The sequence below is a fragment of the mitochondrial genome of Alligator sinensis (genome assembly GCF_000455745.1).
Source record: "Alligator sinensis mitochondrion, complete genome".
NCBI classification, from domain to species: domain Eukaryota; kingdom Metazoa; phylum Chordata; order Crocodylia; family Alligatoridae; genus Alligator; species Alligator sinensis.
In genome coordinates this window covers 1-16,746 of record NC_004448.1, presented here as the reverse complement: position 1 = coordinate 16,746, position 16,746 = coordinate 1, and the positions used below count along the sequence as shown (strand labels likewise).

The 16,746-nt window shown below is 46.0% G+C and overlaps 13 protein-coding genes across 13 annotated transcripts, besides 25 other annotated features; 1 reads left to right on the top strand and 12 right to left on the bottom strand. All coding sequences in view use genetic code 2, as the record gives it.

Annotated features, from left to right (window-relative positions):
* Positions 1-1,045: a sequence feature (control region).
* Positions 1,046-1,114, bottom strand: a tRNA (tRNA-Phe).
* Positions 1,115-1,126: 12 nt separating this feature from the next.
* Positions 1,127-1,204, top strand: a tRNA (tRNA-Pro).
* Positions 1,204-1,278, bottom strand: a tRNA (tRNA-Thr).
* Positions 1,279-1,369: 91 nt separating this feature from the next.
* CYTB (cytochrome b) lies at positions 1,370-2,507 on the bottom strand. Its single transcript has one exon. A coding segment is annotated over exon 1 (1,138 nt).
* A 2-nt stretch (positions 2,508-2,509) lies between these two features.
* Positions 2,510-2,578, top strand: a tRNA (tRNA-Glu).
* ND6 (NADH dehydrogenase subunit 6) lies at positions 2,579-3,094 on the top strand. Its single transcript has one exon. The coding sequence runs from the start codon at positions 2,579-2,581 to the stop codon at positions 3,092-3,094; it is 516 nt and encodes a 171-aa protein (NP_758791.1).
* On the bottom strand, positions 3,090-4,901 carry ND5 (NADH dehydrogenase subunit 5). The gene has a single exon. It carries the CDS (start codon positions 4,899-4,901, stop codon positions 3,090-3,092), a length of 1,812 nt encoding a protein of 603 aa, NP_758790.1.
* A 1-nt stretch (position 4,902) lies between these two features.
* Positions 4,903-4,974, bottom strand: a tRNA (tRNA-Leu).
* Positions 4,975-4,981: 7 nt separating this feature from the next.
* Positions 4,982-5,051, bottom strand: a tRNA (tRNA-His).
* A 13-nt stretch (positions 5,052-5,064) lies between these two features.
* Positions 5,065-5,130, bottom strand: a tRNA (tRNA-Ser).
* Positions 5,131-5,169: 39 nt separating this feature from the next.
* Positions 5,170-6,543, bottom strand: ND4 (NADH dehydrogenase subunit 4). Its single transcript has one exon. The coding sequence runs from the start codon at positions 6,541-6,543 to the stop codon at positions 5,170-5,172; it is 1,374 nt and encodes a 457-aa protein (NP_758789.1).
* Positions 6,537-6,833, bottom strand: ND4L (NADH dehydrogenase subunit 4L). The gene has a single exon. The coding sequence runs from the start codon at positions 6,831-6,833 to the stop codon at positions 6,537-6,539; it is 297 nt and encodes a 98-aa protein (NP_758788.2).
* Positions 6,830-6,901, bottom strand: a tRNA (tRNA-Arg).
* Positions 6,902-6,910: 9 nt separating this feature from the next.
* On the bottom strand, positions 6,911-7,258 carry ND3 (NADH dehydrogenase subunit 3). Its single transcript has one exon. The coding sequence runs from the start codon at positions 7,256-7,258 to the stop codon at positions 6,911-6,913; it is 348 nt and encodes a 115-aa protein (NP_758787.1).
* Positions 7,258-7,329, bottom strand: a tRNA (tRNA-Gly).
* COX3 (cytochrome c oxidase subunit III) lies at positions 7,330-8,113 on the bottom strand. Its single transcript has one exon. A coding segment is annotated over exon 1 (784 nt).
* ATP6 (ATP synthase F0 subunit 6) lies at positions 8,113-8,796 on the bottom strand. The gene has a single exon. It carries the CDS (start codon positions 8,794-8,796, stop codon positions 8,113-8,115), a length of 684 nt encoding a protein of 227 aa, NP_758785.1.
* ATP8 (ATP synthase F0 subunit 8) lies at positions 8,766-8,948 on the bottom strand. Its single transcript has one exon. The coding sequence runs from the start codon at positions 8,946-8,948 to the stop codon at positions 8,766-8,768; it is 183 nt and encodes a 60-aa protein (NP_758784.1).
* A 2-nt stretch (positions 8,949-8,950) lies between these two features.
* Positions 8,951-9,028, bottom strand: a tRNA (tRNA-Lys).
* COX2 (cytochrome c oxidase subunit II) lies at positions 9,029-9,716 on the bottom strand. Its single transcript has one exon. A coding segment is annotated over exon 1 (688 nt).
* Positions 9,716-9,791, bottom strand: a tRNA (tRNA-Asp).
* A 2-nt stretch (positions 9,792-9,793) lies between these two features.
* Positions 9,794-9,871, top strand: a tRNA (tRNA-Ser).
* Positions 9,863-11,440, bottom strand: COX1 (cytochrome c oxidase subunit I). Its single transcript has one exon. It carries the CDS (start codon positions 11,438-11,440, stop codon positions 9,863-9,865), a length of 1,578 nt encoding a protein of 525 aa, NP_758782.1.
* Positions 11,437-11,513, top strand: a tRNA (tRNA-Tyr).
* Positions 11,514-11,579, top strand: a tRNA (tRNA-Cys).
* Positions 11,580-11,583: 4 nt separating this feature from the next.
* Positions 11,584-11,656, top strand: a tRNA (tRNA-Asn).
* A 2-nt stretch (positions 11,657-11,658) lies between these two features.
* Positions 11,659-11,724, top strand: a tRNA (tRNA-Ala).
* Positions 11,725-11,728: 4 nt separating this feature from the next.
* Positions 11,729-11,803, bottom strand: a tRNA (tRNA-Trp).
* ND2 (NADH dehydrogenase subunit 2) lies at positions 11,800-12,864 on the bottom strand. The gene has a single exon. It carries the CDS (start codon positions 12,862-12,864, stop codon positions 11,800-11,802), a length of 1,065 nt encoding a protein of 354 aa, NP_758781.1.
* Position 12,865: 1 nt separating this feature from the next.
* Positions 12,866-12,937, bottom strand: a tRNA (tRNA-Met).
* Positions 12,937-13,007, top strand: a tRNA (tRNA-Gln).
* A 1-nt stretch (position 13,008) lies between these two features.
* Positions 13,009-13,078, bottom strand: a tRNA (tRNA-Ile).
* ND1 (NADH dehydrogenase subunit 1) lies at positions 13,076-14,041 on the bottom strand. Its single transcript has one exon. It carries the CDS (start codon positions 14,039-14,041, stop codon positions 13,076-13,078), a length of 966 nt encoding a protein of 321 aa, NP_758780.1.
* Positions 14,042-14,116, bottom strand: a tRNA (tRNA-Leu).
* Positions 14,117-15,695, bottom strand: an rRNA (16S ribosomal RNA).
* Positions 15,696-15,761, bottom strand: a tRNA (tRNA-Val).
* Positions 15,762-16,746, bottom strand: an rRNA (12S ribosomal RNA).

Genomic DNA, 16,746 nt, shown 5'->3' with positions numbered 1-16,746 from the left:
TTATTAGAGTTTTGGTTAGTTCTCGGGGTAATAACGATGTGGTGTTTTAGTTGGATGGTTGATTTTTGTTTGGTGTTTGTGATTCGGGTTTATGGTGTGGTGTGTAAATTTATGGTTCTATAATATAAGTTTATGGTTCTATAATATAAGTTTATGGTTCTATAATATAAGTTTATGGCTCTTATAAATGTAAATTTATGGCCCTATAAATGTAAATTTATGGCCCTATAATATAAATTTATGGCCCTATAATATAAATTTATGGCTCTATAAATGTAAATTTATGGCCCTATAATATAAATTTATGGCTCTATAAATGTAAATTTATGGCCCTATAAATGTAAATTTATGGCCCTATAATATAAATTTATGGCCCTATAATATAAATTTATGGCTCTATAAATGTAAATTTATGGCCCTATAATATAAATTTATGGCCCTATAATATAAATTTATGGCCCTATAATGGTGCAGCTATATGTGCACCTGAACCCCAACCGCCGCAGATACATGGGGGGGGGGGGGGGGATGTACAATAGAGCATTTAGAGTATGCGCGTGAGAGCGGGGCGAAAGTATTATAGTTTTATAAGTCTAGAGTGTTTTCTTACTGACCGGGAATTTAAAGAAATAGTCGCCCAAGTGGAACCTGAACTCTCCCCCAAAAAATAAAAATCCACTAAATGTGCTCAAGCTGGAGATGCCGCGATCACGGACAAAAATGAGTGGAGACCAAGACGGTGCGGGTTGAGGCCTCTAAGAAGAGGGACGAATGTCCAGGCAATCGCAAGATATGGACGTGAGAGTGATAACCAGAGGCCTCTTAAAAAGCAATACATGGAAGCCGTGTCCAGGTATGAGCTTGAAGCTAGTAATAGTTAGTACTGAACGAAAGATGACGCGGATAGCGAGAACCCCTGTACAGTGGACCAATCTGAGTGGGGGGATGTGTGTATGGGGCAAATAGATGAATGCGCGATATACATAGGGAGGAAGTGAGCTAAATATGGGTTGATGACATGGCGCCTGTGGTTGGCCGGGGTGCGTTATTCGGGACTGGCTGTCCATATTAACATTTTCAGTGTTATGCTTTAGTATTTAAGCTACGACAACGTAGATGTGTGGCAAGGAGTAGTTTAATTAGAATTTCGGCTTTGGGGGCCGAAGTGTAAAGTTTTATTTGCCTCCTTGACTTAAGTGGGTGTACTCTCGGGAGGGTGTTTGTCGTCCACTTCTGTCTTACAAGGCCAGCGCTTTTCTTTTTAGCTACGAGAGTGGTGGAGTTTTTCTTTGTTGGAGAAGTGCGGTGGGGCGACTAGGATGGGGGCTTGGTTTTATGGGGGTGATTCGGGGGCTGATGGTGTAGATGAAGCTAGTTATTTTGTTTTCCAGGAGTCCGATTGTGGGTATGAGGATGAGGATGATGGCGAAGTAGAGCACGGAGGCGGTTTGGCCCATTAAGATGTATGTGGAGTTTACTGGTTGACCTCCGATTCATGTGAGTACGAAGAAGTCTAGGACGAGGGCCCAGAATAGGAGCTGAGACATGGGGCGTGTTGATATCGGTTGCTGTTTAGTTGTGTGTAAGAAGGGCATTAGAAGTAGGATTAGAATAGATGAAAACATGGCTAGTACTCCTCCTAGTTTGTTAGGGGTGGATCGTAGAATAGCGTAGGCGAATAAGAAGTACCATTCTGGTTTAATGTGTGTGGGGGTAATTATGGAGTTTGCTTGGGTAAAGTTTTCAGGGTCGCTTAATAAGGTTGGTAAATAGAGGGCGAGGGTGAGTAGTGCTGAGGCGGCTAGTGCTGCTCCAAGGGTGTCTTTTAGGGTATAGTAGGGGTGGAATGGGATTTTGTCAGTATTCGAGTTGACTCCTAGGGGGTTGAAGGATCCTCGTTCGTGTAGGAAGATTAGGTGGGTAACTAGTGAGGCTAATAGGGCAAAAGGGAGAATGAAGTGTAGGGCGGTGAAGCGTATGAGTGTTGCGTTGTCTACAGAGGGGCCGCCTCAGATTCAGGGTACAACAGTGCTTCCAACGTAGGGTGTGGCGGATAGTAGATTTGTAATTACGGTTGCTCCCCAGAACGATATTTGTCCTCACGGGAGGACGTAGCCTATGAATGCAGTGGCTATCAGGAGTAGGAGTATAATTACTCCGACATTTCACGTGCTCTCGTGAAGGTAGGATGCGTAGTATAGGCCTCGTCCGATGTGGAGGAAGATGAATATGAAGAAGAGAGAGGCCCCGTTTATGTGGAGGCCGCGAATAAGCCACCCGAACCAAACTTCACGGGAGGTGTAGGCGACAGATGAAAATGCTATGGTGTCACCCGATGAGAAGTGCATTATTAAGAAGACTCCTGTTAGGATCTGGATTAGAAGGGTTAGGCCTAGTAGTGATCCAAAGTTTCAACAAGCTGAGATGTTTGAGGGTGTTGGGAGGTCAATAAGGGTTTGGTTAATAAGTTTAATAAGTGGGTGGGATTTTCGTAGCTGGTGGGTCATGGGTTTTTATAGTTGAAGGACAACGGGGGCTTTTCAGGCCTCAGGTTTTGGTTGAAATCCAAATAAAAATGATGGAGATTACGTTGTTTTTTTGTTGTTTTATACTAGTATGTGCGATAATGGTAGCGGCAAGTTCAATGATCCACTTTGCTGTAGTGAGCTTGCTTTTTGTGGCTGTGTTCGGTAGTGGTTTGGTAGTAGTTGAGGGTGGAAGTTTTATGCCCCTGGTGGTATTATTAATTTATCTGGGGGGCTTACTGGTGGTATTTGCTTTTTGTGTGGGGTTCACTGATGATCCTTTTATAGGGTTTTGAGGGGTGGGGGTATCCAAGGGGGCTGTGTTTCTTTATTGAGTGGGGTTGTTGATCGGGATCTGTTGTGCGTGGGGGTATTTGTGAGGGGGGATGTGGATTAGTGTGGGAGAGCCTTGGAGTGAGGTTGTGGTCGGTGAGTCATTAGGGGTCAGTGAGATGTATTGTAATGGGTGAGTATTTGTTGTGGTGTGTGGATGAGCCCTGCTAATTGTATTATTCGTAATCACGGGGCTCATTCGTGGCCATCGGCGAGGGGCATTTCGTTCTTTTAGAACAGAAGGAAGAAGATAATTACGGCAATGGTTAGTAAAAAGGTTTTGAAGTACTGTTTCATTTTTCCTTTGTGATAGGGGGTAATAGTTTTGGCTAACAGGGTTTGAAGATAGGCTAATGTTTTTGGTCCGATAGTTTCGTATCATGTTTGGTCGGTCAGATGGGTAGATAGTTTCTGGCTTATGTAAAGGGCAGTGGTGGAGAAGAGATGGTGGAATAGGAGGTTGAAGTAGGCCAGTTTAGTTAGGAAGGGCAGTTGAGTGTCGTTGGTGGATGGGGGGAATTTGTTGGTGGCGTAGGTCAGGGCTATTGCGACTAGTAGGCCAGCTATTGTGATGGTGAGGGCTGCAAGTTTGATTGGGCCAGGCATGGTTAGTTGGGGGGTATTAGAGGGTAGTATGTGGGTTGAAATTAATAGCCCGGCTACAATGCTTCCGACAGCTAGACGTATGATGGGGTTTACAGTTTCTGGGTTTTCATTAATGGGGTTCATGGGTGTTAGGCGGTTGGTGTTTAGTAGGGTAAAATAAATCATGCGGAAGCTATAAACTGCAGTGAAGGAGGTGGCGAGTAGGACGAGGGTAAGGGCCCAGGCGCTAGTGTATGAGGTATTTAGCGATTCAATAATGGCGTCTTTGGAAAAAAATCCTGAGAGGAAGGGTATGCCGGTGAGAGCTAATGCTCCAATAGTCAAGCAAGAGGTGGTGATGGGTATTGCTTTTTTAAGGCCGCCCATCTTTCGAATATCTTGCTCGTTGTTAAGGCTATGGATAATTGACCCTGCGCACAGGAATAGTATTGCTTTAAAAAAGGCATGTGTTGAGATGTGTAGAAATGCAAGTTCGGGCTGTTTAAGTCCAATTGTGCTCATTATTAGTCCAAGTTGGCTTGAGGTTGAGAATGCAATAATCTTCTTCATATCATTTTGGGTGAGGGCGCAGGCAGCTGTGAGCAGGGAGGTTGCTGCTCCTAGGAGCAGGCAGGCTGTGGTTGCTGTTTGGCTGCTGTAGATGATGTGGGAGGTTCGGATTAATAAGAAAATGCCTGCTACTACTATGGTGCTTGAGTGGAGTAGGGCTGAGACTGGTGTGGGGCCCTCTATGGCTGCTGGGAGCCAGGGATGGAAGCCAAATTGGGCTGATTTTCCAGCTGCTGCTAGGACAAGGGCTATGGCTAGGATGAGTGAGTGGTCGGGGGATATGGGGACGTCTTGGGCGTCGAGGGTGAGGCTATTTAGGGCCATTCATGAAATGCTAGCGAGTATTCCGATATCTGCTAGGCGGTTGTAAATGATGGCCTGTAGGGCTGCCTTGTTAGAGTCCGCTCGGAAGGATCATCAGTTGATGAGCTTGAACGACAAGATGCCTACTCCCTCTCAGCCCACGAATAATATGAGTAAGTTGTTAGCGGAGATTAGAAGGATCATCATTAGAATAAAAATTAGGAGGTGGTTAAAGAAGCTGGTGATTTTGGGGTCTGAGTATATGTATGCTTTGGTGAACTCTATGATTGATCATGTGACGAATAAGGCTGTTGGGATAAAGAAGACTGAGAAGGTGTCAACTTTAAGGCCCAGGTGAACAGAGCAAGTTCCTACGTTGAGTCAGTGTCATTGGAATGAGAGAGCGGTTGTGTTGTTATAGACTAATAAGAGGAGGGGAGGGAGGCTTTGCAAGAATGCCAGTTTAGTTATTATACTTTTAAAGTCAGCCGGGTGGAGGGTTTTGGGGGCTGGGAGGGAGCAGGATAGTACGAGGATGAAGGGGGGTAGGGTGAATAGTGTAACAAATAGGGTTGATTGTTGCATGTGTTTTCACTTTGGGTTGCACCGAGATTGCCGGCCCCTAAGGCCAGAGGATGTACTGGTTACCTATGAAAACGGGGGGGGGTAAGGAAGGATTGGTTAGTATCCTGTTTTTAGGTTCACATTCTAATGTTTTGTTTAAACTATACTTACCCAGATATGGGGTCTATAATGAGAGGGCCAGGTGATTAATTCTGGGAGCGGGAGTTAGAGTTCCTGCGTGATCCTTCTCGTAGTGGGGTTCAATAGATCATGGGGTGGGTTGTTGGGGCTATTGGGGGAAGATGAGTTGGGGGTTGGCGATGAGAATAATCGATGGTAGTGAGTGAAGTAGTATTAGGAGGTGTTCTCGGGTTTGGGCAGGTGGGAGGAGGGTGGTGTGGGCGGGTAGTGTTCCTTGTTGGGTGGATGAGAATATGTGGAGGGTGTAGATTGCTGTAATGAATGAGCTTAGTCCAGTTAACAATAGTGTGATGTCTAGCCAGCTAAAAAGTGAGACAATAATAGTTAGTTCTCCTATGAGGTTAATTGTTGGGGGGAGAGCTATGTTCATTGCGCTAGCTAAAAATCATCAAGTTGTAAGGGCAGGTGTAGTGAGTTGTATACCTTGTATTGCCAGGAGTGTCCGAGTGTGAGTACGTTCATAGTTGAAATTTGCCAAGCAGAATAGCATGGAGGATGTCAGTCCGTGGGCTATTATTAGAAGTATTGAGGCTGCTGGGGCTAATTGATTCCGCGCAAGAATTGCAGCCGTTACTAGGGCTATGTGACTTACTGATGAGTAGGCAATTAAGGATTTTAGGTCAGTTTGTCGCAAACAGATAAGGCCAGTCATAAGGGCCCCTCAGAGCGCCAAGGTTAAAAAGGGGAGGTAGATAGTGTTTATTTGTTCGGTGAGTAAGTTTACTACTCGTAACAGGCCGTAGCCGCCAAGTTTTAGGAGTACTGCAGCTAGGATTATGGAGCCCGCAATGGGGGCTTCGACGTGAGCTTTGGGGAGTCACAGGTGGAGGCCGTAAAGGGGGATTTTTACTAGGAAGGCTAGGAGTATGGATAGTCATAGAAGTGTGTCTGTTCAGGAGAGGGGGTTTGCTATTGGAATTAGTTGTAGGGCGGGGAGAGATAAAGTCCCTTTTAGGTTGTAGGTTACCAAGGTGCTAATTATCAGCGGGATTGAGCTGGCGATAGTGTAAAACAAAAAATAAATACCTGCGTTTAGGCGGTCTGTTTGAGCCCCTCAGCGGGAGATGATTACAAGGGTGGGGATTAGGGTGGCTTCGAAGGAGATGTAGAATAGTATTAAGTCTAGGGCCATAAATGCCATAAGTAGAGCAAGTTGAAGTATTGCAAGGATTGTGATAAATATGTGATTTTGGGGGGCGGGGTTTTTGAATATAGAACTTTGGCTGGCTATAAGTATTAAGGGGAGAAGTCAGCAGGACAGAATTATTAAAGGGGTTGAGAATTGATCGCTACCTAGGGCCAGGCGGCTAGTGGCTATAAGAGTGTCAGATGGGTTGAGGATTAGGAGGGCTAGGGTCATTACGACAATCGAGTAGGCTGTTGGCGGCAACCAGGTAATTTTGTTTGGGAGGAGGTTGATTGTTGGGATCAGCATGGTTGTGGGAAGAAGAAGTTTTAGCATTGGAGGAGGTTTAGGTTTTTAAGGTTTGCTGTGTTATGTGTTCGAGCAGAGGCAACCAGTAGGGCCAGGCCGACGCCTGCTTCACAGGCAGAAAGGGTTAGAATTGTTAGTGGCAGGATGAATGAGGAGGTGTTTGAACTGAGCGCTGATATTGTCAAGGCCATGAAAATTGACAGTATCATACCCTCAAGACATAGTAGTGTTGAGAGTAGGTGTGTGTGGTGTATGATTAGGCCGATGGTGCAGATGACGAAGGAGTATAAAAATATGACGCTTATGGATGTGATTATATAGAACCGCGGGGTTAATCGTGATCTTCTAAGTCGAAGTTAGAGGTCTTATGTTAGACTAGTTCTTTGGGGGTTGGCTATTCTGCTCATTCTAGGCCGCCCTGGAGTCATTCGTATGTTAATCCGATGAATAAGAATAGGAAGATAATGATGGCCCATGTGGCGGTTTTTAGGGGGTTTAGGGCGTGGGTGGCTCATGTGAGTGGGAGCAGGATAGCGATTTCAAGATCGAAAAGTAGGAATAAGATGGCGATCATGAAAAATCGAATTGATAGGGGTAGGCGAGCAGAGCCGAGGGGGTCAAATCCGCACTCGTAGGGGGATAGTTTTTCTGAGTCAGGTAGTATTTCAGTTATTAGCAGGTTTATAGTGATTACGGCTGCGGCGGTGATGGAGGTTACTATGAATATGGTAAGAAGGTTGATTGCTTTTCCCCTTGTTGTGTGTTAGGGGTTTAGTGATTGGAAGTCACTTGTATTATTTATACTAGAAGAGCATGAACCTCATCAGTAGATTGAGATGTAAAGGAAGAGTCAGACGACATCTACAAAATGTCAATATCAGGCAGCGGCTTCGAACCCGAAGTGGTGGTTGGATGTGAAGTGATATTTTGTCTGTCGATATAGGCAGACTATGAGAAATGTTGAGCCAATAATAACATGGAGGCCGTGGAAGCCGGTTGCAACGAAGAATGTTGATCCGTAGGTGCTGTCTGCGATTGTAAAGGGGGCTTCGTAGTACTCTATGGCTTGAAGGGCGGTGAAGTATAGGCCAAGGAGTACGGTGAGTGTTAGGGCCTGAATTGCTTGTGTTCGGTTGGCTTCCATCAAGCTGTGGTGGGCCCAGGTTACTGTTACCCCAGAGGCAAGGAGGACAGCTGTGTTTAGGAGGGGAACTTCAAATGGGTCAAGGGTGGTAATTCCGACTGGGGGTCACTGTCCCCCTAGCTCAGGGGTGGGGGAAAGGCTTGAGTGATAAAATGCTCAGAAGAAGCCCAGGAAGAAGAAGACCTCTGATGTGATAAAAAGGATTATGCCGTAGCGTAGTCCTTTTTGTACTGCAGGTGTGTGGTGTCCTAGGTAGGTGCTTTCTCGGATAATGTCTCGTCATCATTGGAGTATTACTAATAGAGTGGTGATTAGGCCGAGCAATAGAATAAGGCTAGAGTCATAGTGGAATCAGAAGGTCAGGCCTGTTGTTAATAATATGGCGGCTATGGCCCCGGCGAGGGGTCAGGGGCTGGGGTGGACTATGTGAAAGGAGTGTGTTTGGTGTGACATTACGTGTTTTCTTGAAGGTATAGGGATAATAGGAGGACGAAGACGTAGGCTTGGATTATGGCCACAGCAAATTCTAGTAATAAGAGGAGAATCAGGACTGTCAAGGTCAATAGGCTAAGTGGGGGTATTATGGATCAGAGGTTTAATGTGGCGATTGAGATTAATTGAATTAGTAGGTGGCCCGCAGTTAGGTTTGCTGTTAGTCGGACACCTAGGGCGATTGGTCGAATTAGTAGGCTAATTGTCTCGATCAAGATTAGGCCCGGGATAAGGAGGGTGGGGGTCCCTCCTGGAAGAAGGTGGCCCAGGGAGGCCGTTGGGCGGGTCCGAAGCCCGATTAATACTGTTGCCAGCCATAGAGGAAGGCCGAGGGCTATGTTTATAGATAGTTGTGTTGTTGGGGTGAAGGTGTATGGAAGTAGGCCAAGCAGGTTAGTAAAGAGAAGGAGGATTAATAAGGAGATGAGGATTAAGGATTGTTTCCGCCCTGAGGGGCTGATAGGAAGCATGATTTGTTTTGTAGCTTTATTAATAAATCAAGATTTGATTGTTACTGTTGGGTGTGATAGTCATTGATTTTTAGGGTTTAAAAGGAGAATGGCAGTTATTAGTAGGGCCGGCATTAATAGGGAGATGCCTAGGAGGCTTGGGATTAGGAATTGATCAAACAGGTTTGTGTTCACGGTCAGGGTCATGTTTTAATGGTTGGGGGTTTGCGGGTAGTTGGGTCGTTTACAGGTGCGGGGGAGGTAATCTTGGGTTGAAGGAAGGCGATGAAGGAAATTCATGTGATTAGAAGGGTTGTTAGTCAAGGCTCTGGGTTTAGTTGGGGCATGGTCACTAAGGGGGAGAGGTCGGTGTTAATCCCCTAATTCTAACTTAAAAGGCTAGTGCTAACCATTTAGCTTCTTAGTGAGGAGGACATGCAGTCTTTTAGTCAGAGTTGGAAGTGGTTTAATGGGATAGTTTCTATGACAATGGGTATGAAGCTGTGGTTTGCCCCGCAGATTTCGGAGCATTGGCCGTAAAATACACCGGAATTGGCCAGTGTGAGTATGACCTGGTTTAGGCGCCCTGGACGTGCGTCTATTTTTGTTCCGATGGACGGGATGGCCCATGAGTGCAACACATCTTCGGCTGTAATTAGTACTCGGATGGTTGAGTTTGTTGGAGTAATCATGCAGTGGTCAACTTCTAGAAGACGGAAGTGGCCTAGAGGCAGGTCTTGTGTGGGTACTATGTAGGAGTCGAATTCTAGTGCAGAGAAATCGGTGTATTCATAGGATCAATATCATTGGTGTCCGGTTGCTTTAATAGTAAGGCAGGGGTTGTTGGTTTCGTCCATGAGGTAAAGGGTACGAAGTGATGGAAGGGCGACTGAGATGAGGACAATAGCGGGCAGGATAGTTCAGATTACTTCTACTTCTTGGACGTCTGAGGCGCTCGAGTGGTAGAGTTTGGGGAGGAGGAGGGCGGAAATTATGTAGAATACGAGGGAGCTGATTAGAAATAGGATTATCAGCGTGTGGTCGTGGAAATACAGTAATTCTTCTATCAGAGGGGATATTGCATCTTGGAATCCTAAGTGTATCGGGTTAGCTATAGAAGGGTATAGGATTTAGTGTCCTATTTTTTGCTCTTGACAAGAACAGGTAATACGAAGTATACTAATCCTTCTTTGAGGAGAATGGAGCATGGCGGTGTAGCGGCTGGCTTAGAAACCAGAGGTGGGGGTTCGATTCCCTCCGTTCTTGAGGCTGGGTGGTATGTTTTAAAGGAGGTTTGCACTAGGGCAAATACGGGCTCTTCATAGGTGTGATGGGATGGGGGGCAGTTGTTGAGCCATTCGATGTTGGTCGTTGTCATTTCGAGTGCTGTTACTTTTCGTTTGGATGAGAATGCTTCTCATACAATAAATATGAGCAGGACGACTGCGGTTATTGAGATTAGGGACCCAATAGATGATAATAGGTTTCAGAGGGTGTATGCGTCTGGGTAGTCCGAATAGCGTCGGGGTATCCCGGAGAGGCCTAGGAAGTGTTGTGGGAAGAAGGTAAAATTTACCCCCACAAATATAATTATAAATTGGATTTTTAGTTCATGTTGGGTGAAGGGTAAATCCCGTAAATAAGAGGGAATCAAGTGGGTGAATCCACTTATAATGGCGAAGACTGCCCCCATTGACAGTACGTAGTGGAAGTGGGCGACTACATAATAGGTGTCATGGAGAACAATATCTAGTGAGGAGTTAGCTAGGACGATGCCAGTGAGGCCCCCTACTGTGAACAAGAAGATGAAACCAAGTGCTCAGAGTATCGGGGCTTGTCAGTTGACAATGCCGCCGTAGATGGTGGCAAGTCAGCTAAATACTTTTACTCCGGTGGGGATAGCGATAACTATTGTGGCGGTGGTGAAGTATGCTCGGGTGTCGACGTCTATTCCGACTGTAAATATGTGGTGGGCCCAGACAATGAATCCTAGGAATCCGATAGAGAGTATGGCTCATGCCATTCCTATATAGCCGAATGGTTCCTTTTTGCCTGAGTAAAAGGCGACCACGTGGGAAATTATTCCGAATCCAGGGAGGATGAGGATGTATACTTCGGGGTGGCCAAAGAATCAGAAAAGGTGTTGGTATAGGATGGGGTCTCCTCCGCCCGCGGGGTCGAAGAAGGTTGTATTTAAGTTGCGATCTGTAAGGAGTATGGTGATTCCAGCAGCTAGTACTGGTAGGGATAGTAGAAGGAGCACGGCTGTAATTAGGACGGACCATACAAATAAGGGTGTTTGGTATTGGGATATTGCTGGGGGTTTTATGTTAATTGCTGTTGTAATGAAATTAATAGCACCAAGGATAGAGGATACTCCGGCGAGATGAAGAGAGAAGATTGTCAAATCTACGGACGGTCCGGCGTGGGCTAAATTTCCGGCGAGGGGCGGGTAGACAGTTCACCCTGTTCCGGCCCCCGCCTCGACGCAGGCGGAGGAGAGTAGAAGTATGAAGGATGGGGGGAGCAATCAAAAGCTTATGTTGTTTATTCGGGGGAATGCTATATCTGGGGCTCCGATTATCAGGGGTAGTAGTCAGTTTCCAAATCCGCCGATCATGATGGGTATTACTATGAAAAAGATTATAATAAAGGCATGGGCGGTGACAATTACGTTGTAGATTTGGTCGTCTCCTAGGAGGGGCCCTGGCTGGCTTAATTCTGTTCGAATAAGGAGGCTTAGTGCTGTTCCCACTATTCCGGCTCATGTTCCAAAGACGAAGTAAAGGGTGCCAATGTCTTTGTGGTTAGTAGAGAATAATCAACGGTGGGCGTTCACAGGTAAAGTGGCCGAGTGTTGATGGCGGTAGGCTGTAAATCTATTTACAGGGGTTTAATTCCCCTCTTTACTAGGCCTCATGGTGAAATTCATGGCGAATTGCAAATTCGTAGATGTACTTTAGGTAGTACTGAGGCTTGGAATAAACAGAAGCTCGTTAGTTGGAGCGTTTAGCTGTTAATTAAATATTTGTGGGATCAAAGCCCTCCTGTTTATTGAGGTTTTAGCTTAATTAAAGCTTTTGATTTGCATTCTGAAAATGTGGGATAGAGTCCCGCAAACCTTAAATCAAGAAATGGGGGTTTGTTTACTCCCATTTAGGGCTTTGAAGGCCCTCGGCTTGAAGTTTGAACCTAATTTCTTTTAGCTTTGGGGGTTTCTTGTTTGGTAATTGCTTTCATTAATGTGGCGGATAGCAGAAGGGTGGTGGCAGCCAGGACAAGGAGGTTAATGGTTAGGTTGCTTTGAGGGGTTAGTTTTCGTCAGAGGCGGGTTGTGTTTGTGGTATTTGGCGGTAGGGTCGATGAGGAGTTGTACCATAGCCGAAGATAGAAGAAAAGGCTTAAGAGGGAGGCCATGAGTATGAGGAGAGCGATTCAAGTTGCTTTTTCTGAGACAAGTTGATTAACGGTTAGCCATTTTGGCAGAAAGCCGGCCAGGGGTGGAAGGCCGGATAGCGAGAGAAGGGAGAGAGTTAGGAGGGTGGCTGCAGTCGGGGATTTTGAGAAGGAGGTAATGAGGTGTTTGGTGGAGGTTGTTGATATTTTATCTAGTGTGAGTAGTGTGGCGGAGACGGTAGTGGAATAGATATAAAAAGTCAGGATTGTCAGGGATGGGGCGTATTTAATGATTACAATAATTCATGCCATTTGGGCGATGGATGAGAATGCTATTAGTTTTCGTACTTGAGTTTGATTTAGTCCTATCCAACCTGCAATAAGAGAGGATAAGACGGCCACTATAAAGATTAGTTTAAGGCTGATGAGGTGGCTAATTAAGAAGAGTATAACTAGTGGGCCTAGCTTCTGCCATGTCAGTAGAAAGATTGCAGGAGCTGTGGGTATTCCTTGTAGGACTTCTGGTACTCAGAAGTGGAATGGCACTAGTCCCACTTTAATAAACAGGGCGAGGGTTAGCACAATTATTGAGGTTAAGTCCGTTAACTCTGCGATTTGGTAACTTCCTGTTATTTCATAGTTGAGCGCTCCTGAGAAGATGATTAGTGTGGAGGCTATCGCTTGTATTAAAAAGTATTTTGTAGAAGCTTCGATAGCTCGGGGGTGGGATTTATTAGCGATTAGGGGGAGGATTGCTAGTGTGCTAAGTTCTAGTGCGGCTCATATTAGTACAAGGTGGGTTGATAGTAGAAAGACGAGTGTTGTGGCGGTCAGGGTCGTTAAGATAATTGGCTGGGAGAGGGGCATGTGGTAGGAGTGAAGGGGGTTAGCCCTTATTTTTGGGGTATGGGCCCAATAGCTTTAATTAGCTTACACTTCTAGGGGGTACTATAAAGGAAGTAGGAAGGATTTTGATTCCTTTTGAGTAGGTTCGAACCCTACTCCTCTAGGATGCGAGGGGGTTCTAACCCCTGTTGTCTACTCTATCAAAGAGCCCTATTGCGATTCAGGCACGGTCCTATGTTGTTGGGGGCAGCCCAAATGTTGATATTGGAAGTGATGAGTGTCATAGGCAGAGGGCTAATGTTGTGGGTAGGAAGCTTTTTCATAAAAGGTGCATAAGCTGGTCATAGCGAAATCGGGGGTAGGATGCTCGGATTCATAGAAAGCTTATAGTTAGTAGAAGGGTTTTGCTTATTAGGGCGATGGTGAAGAGTATTGGGATGGAAGTGGGGGTAGATGGGTTTAAGAATAGGGTGACAGTCAGGGTGTTTATTAATATAATGTTGGCGTACTCGGCCAGGAAAAAGAGTGCGAAGGGGCTTGCGCCGTATTCAACGTTAAATCCGGATACTAGCTCTGACTCTCCCTCTGTTAGGTCGAATGGGGCCCGGTTTGTTTCTGCTAGTGTAGAGGTATACCATATTATTATCGATGGTCAGGTGGCTAAGTGCAGGTATAGGGGTTCTTGTGTGGTGGTGAGGGCATGTAGCGAAAATCCCCCAGTCAGTAAGACAATAGATAATACAATGATGGCCAGTGTTACTTCGTAGGAGATAGTTTGAGCAACTGCCCGAAGGGCACCTATTAAGGCATATTTTGAGTTTGAGGATCACCCGGATCATAATAATGAGTAGACCATGAGGCTTGATATGGCCAGTAGGAATAGTAGTCCTAGGTTAAGGTCTGCCAGGGGAAATGGCATGGGGAGGGGGGATCATATCGTAAGGGCTAGCATTAGGGCTGCTGCTGGGGATAGGATGAAGAGGGCTGGGGTTGCAAGTAGCGGGAGGGTTAGTTCTTTAATAACAAGTTTAAATCCGTCGGCGAGGGGTTGAAGTAGGCCAAGTGGGCCAACGATGTTTGGTCCTTTTCGTAGTTGCATGTAGCCAATAATTTTTCGTTCTAGGGCCGTTAAAAATGCAACCGCGATCAGGATGGAGATGATAAGTAGAGCGGGGGGCACGACGATGAGAAAGTCTATTACTGGGTAGAGAATTTGAATCTCTGAGTAAAGGGCTTAGGCCTTTTGCATTGAGCCAGGCTCTGCCAACCCAGCATGCTCTTGTTTCGAGGGGCAGGTTCATCCCGGTTGCTAGTTTAGTTGTCTACATTAGCTATGGGTAAGGCGTACTTTAGTGGCATGGGCCTTGTTTTTCCGGTCCTTTCGTACTAGGAAAAGGCGGGGTCATAGATAGAAACCGACCTGGATTGCTCCGGTCTGAACTCAGTATCACGTAGGACTTTAAACGTTGAACAAACGAACCATTATTAGCGGTTACACCAATGGGGTGTCCTGATCCAACATCGAGGTCGTAAACCCCCCTGTCGATAGGGGCTCTTGAAGGGGATTGCGCTGTTATCCCTGGAGTAGCTTGGTTCATGGATCGACGTTGTCGGATCTAATTACATTTAAGTACTTTGAGGTGTGGGGGTCTCAGTGGATACTGGCTACTTTGTTATAGCTTTCTTAAAAGTTTTTCTTTGTTTCAAGGTCACCCCAACCAAAAACGCTAAGTCACGGTCCAGGTAATTATGGGTGATTATTAGTTGTGTGTATGACTTAGCCGATTAAAGTTTCACAGGGTCTTCTCGTCTGGTGGGGCTATTCCTGCTTTTGCACAGGAAGATCAATTTCATTGGCTGCTTGCAGGAGACAGTTAGACTCTCGTTTAGCCGTTCATACTGGTCCTTATTTAAAGAACAAGTGATTACGCTACTCTTTGCACGGTTGTAGATACCGCGGCCATTTAACTAGTAGTCATTGGGCAGGCATCACCCCAAATACTAAGAGGGCTGGGGCTGTTTTTGGTAAACCAGTCGGAGTCTTTGTTGCCGAGTTCCTTTTGCAAAGGTTAAGCCTTTCCTGTGCGCGCCTGTGTCGGGGTCAACCAGACGGGAAGGGGTTCCCCTTTTATTTGAGCAGCAGGAGTGTGGGGGAAAGTGTGATGATTTATAGGGGGTCATGAAGAATGTAGGCTGGCGCAAGGAGAAAGTCGTTTTCTTATTACTCATTTTAGCATAGTCTTTTTTAATATTATAAGGTGGCTTGGTTGTGGTGTAGGGTTCAGTTTGTTGTTGGTATTTTTAGGGGTTTAGCTTTGACGCTTTTTTGTGATGGCTGCTTTAAGGCCCACGGTGTGAGAATAAGACAGATTACCCTTAGGTAGAGGTTGAGTCCTGTGTTAATAGGGCTGTACCCCTATTAAGTAGCTTGAAAACTTTTCCTTGCCCGTTGTTGCGGGAGTAGGAGAGTTTGCAGTAGAACTAAAATTCGTTTCCCAAGCAGCCAGCTATTACTGGGTTCGGTAGGCTTTTCACCACTACTAAGCAGTCTTCCCACTCTTTTGCCACAGAGAGGGGTTTGCTCAAGTTTAGCGGCTGATTAGTAGCTCACTCAGTTTCGGGGTAGGTGACTTAAATTCTTTTTGCCACTTGTGGTTTGCTAAACCATAATGCGAAAGGTAAAAGGGCTGGTCTTTGCTGTGTTTTACTTGTGTTTTATCTTTGTTTCATCTTTCCCTTGCGGTACTTTCTCTGTCGCGCCTCTAGGCCTTTCTTTCACCAATACTGGGGTGTTATAAATGTTTTAGTTCAAACTTGTCAGGTATGGGGGGGGGGGGTGGGCTAATGTGGGTGTCAGAATGGTTCGGTGGTGAACATTTTCAGGTGTAAGCTGAAAGCTTTATTTAAGCTACATCTTGATGTTCCAAAGCGCACCTTCCGGTACGCTTACCTTGTTACGACCTTACCTCATCTCATCCTATGTTGTACTCGTTGCCGGGGCGCGTGTACTACTATCGGGCTTGAAGAGGGTGACGGGCGGTGTGTACGCACTTCGTGGCCTACTTCAATTAGGCTCTCTTTTCCTAGTTTACTGCTAGATCCTGCTTTGACAGCCCTGGTTTCACAGGGCTCTCCGTTGCATATTTCTATGTGTTAGAAAATGTAGCTCATCTCTTCCACCTCATTGGCTGCACCTTGACCTGACGTGCTAGCCTGGGAGGCTATTGTGCTCGTTTTGTCTCCCTCAGGGGGACGGGCTTGGCGACGGCGGTATACAGGCTGAGGGGCTAGAGGTGGTCGGGTGAATCGTGTACCGTCGATTATAGGACAGGCTCCTCTAGGTGGGTTCGAAGCGCCGTCAAGTCCTTTGAGTTTTAAGCGTGGCTCGTAATTCTCTGGCGGGCGTGATATGTTTGGGGCACAGCCTTTGTTAAGGGCTGAGCATAGTGGGGTATCTGATCCCAGTTTGTTTCTCAACTTTCGTGAGGTAGGATATGTCTTGGTGATTAAGGTCATTTTTATGTTGATGTTTGTGGCACTGTAAAGCTTATCACTGCTACGAGGCTATATCCACCTTAATTGTATAGGATAAGATCCTAGTCACAATTTACGCCGTTGGTTTGTTAACTTGGGGCCTTTGTTAAGCCGCGGTTGCTGGCACGAAGGTTGACCGCCCCTGTTTTACTCTGACTAAATCGAGCTTTCGCTTATGGTTTAAAGTTGGTTACTGCTGTGGCCCTTGGGGGTGTGGCTGGGCTAGACGTCGTGGGCTATGTGGTTGATGTGCCTGATGTCGGCTCCATTTATCTATTAGATTTGTAGGGTGTTCTCACTGGTTCGTGGATGCTTGCATGTATAGGTTAAGTGGTAGTTAATAAGAAGACCGGGACTAAGTCTTTATTG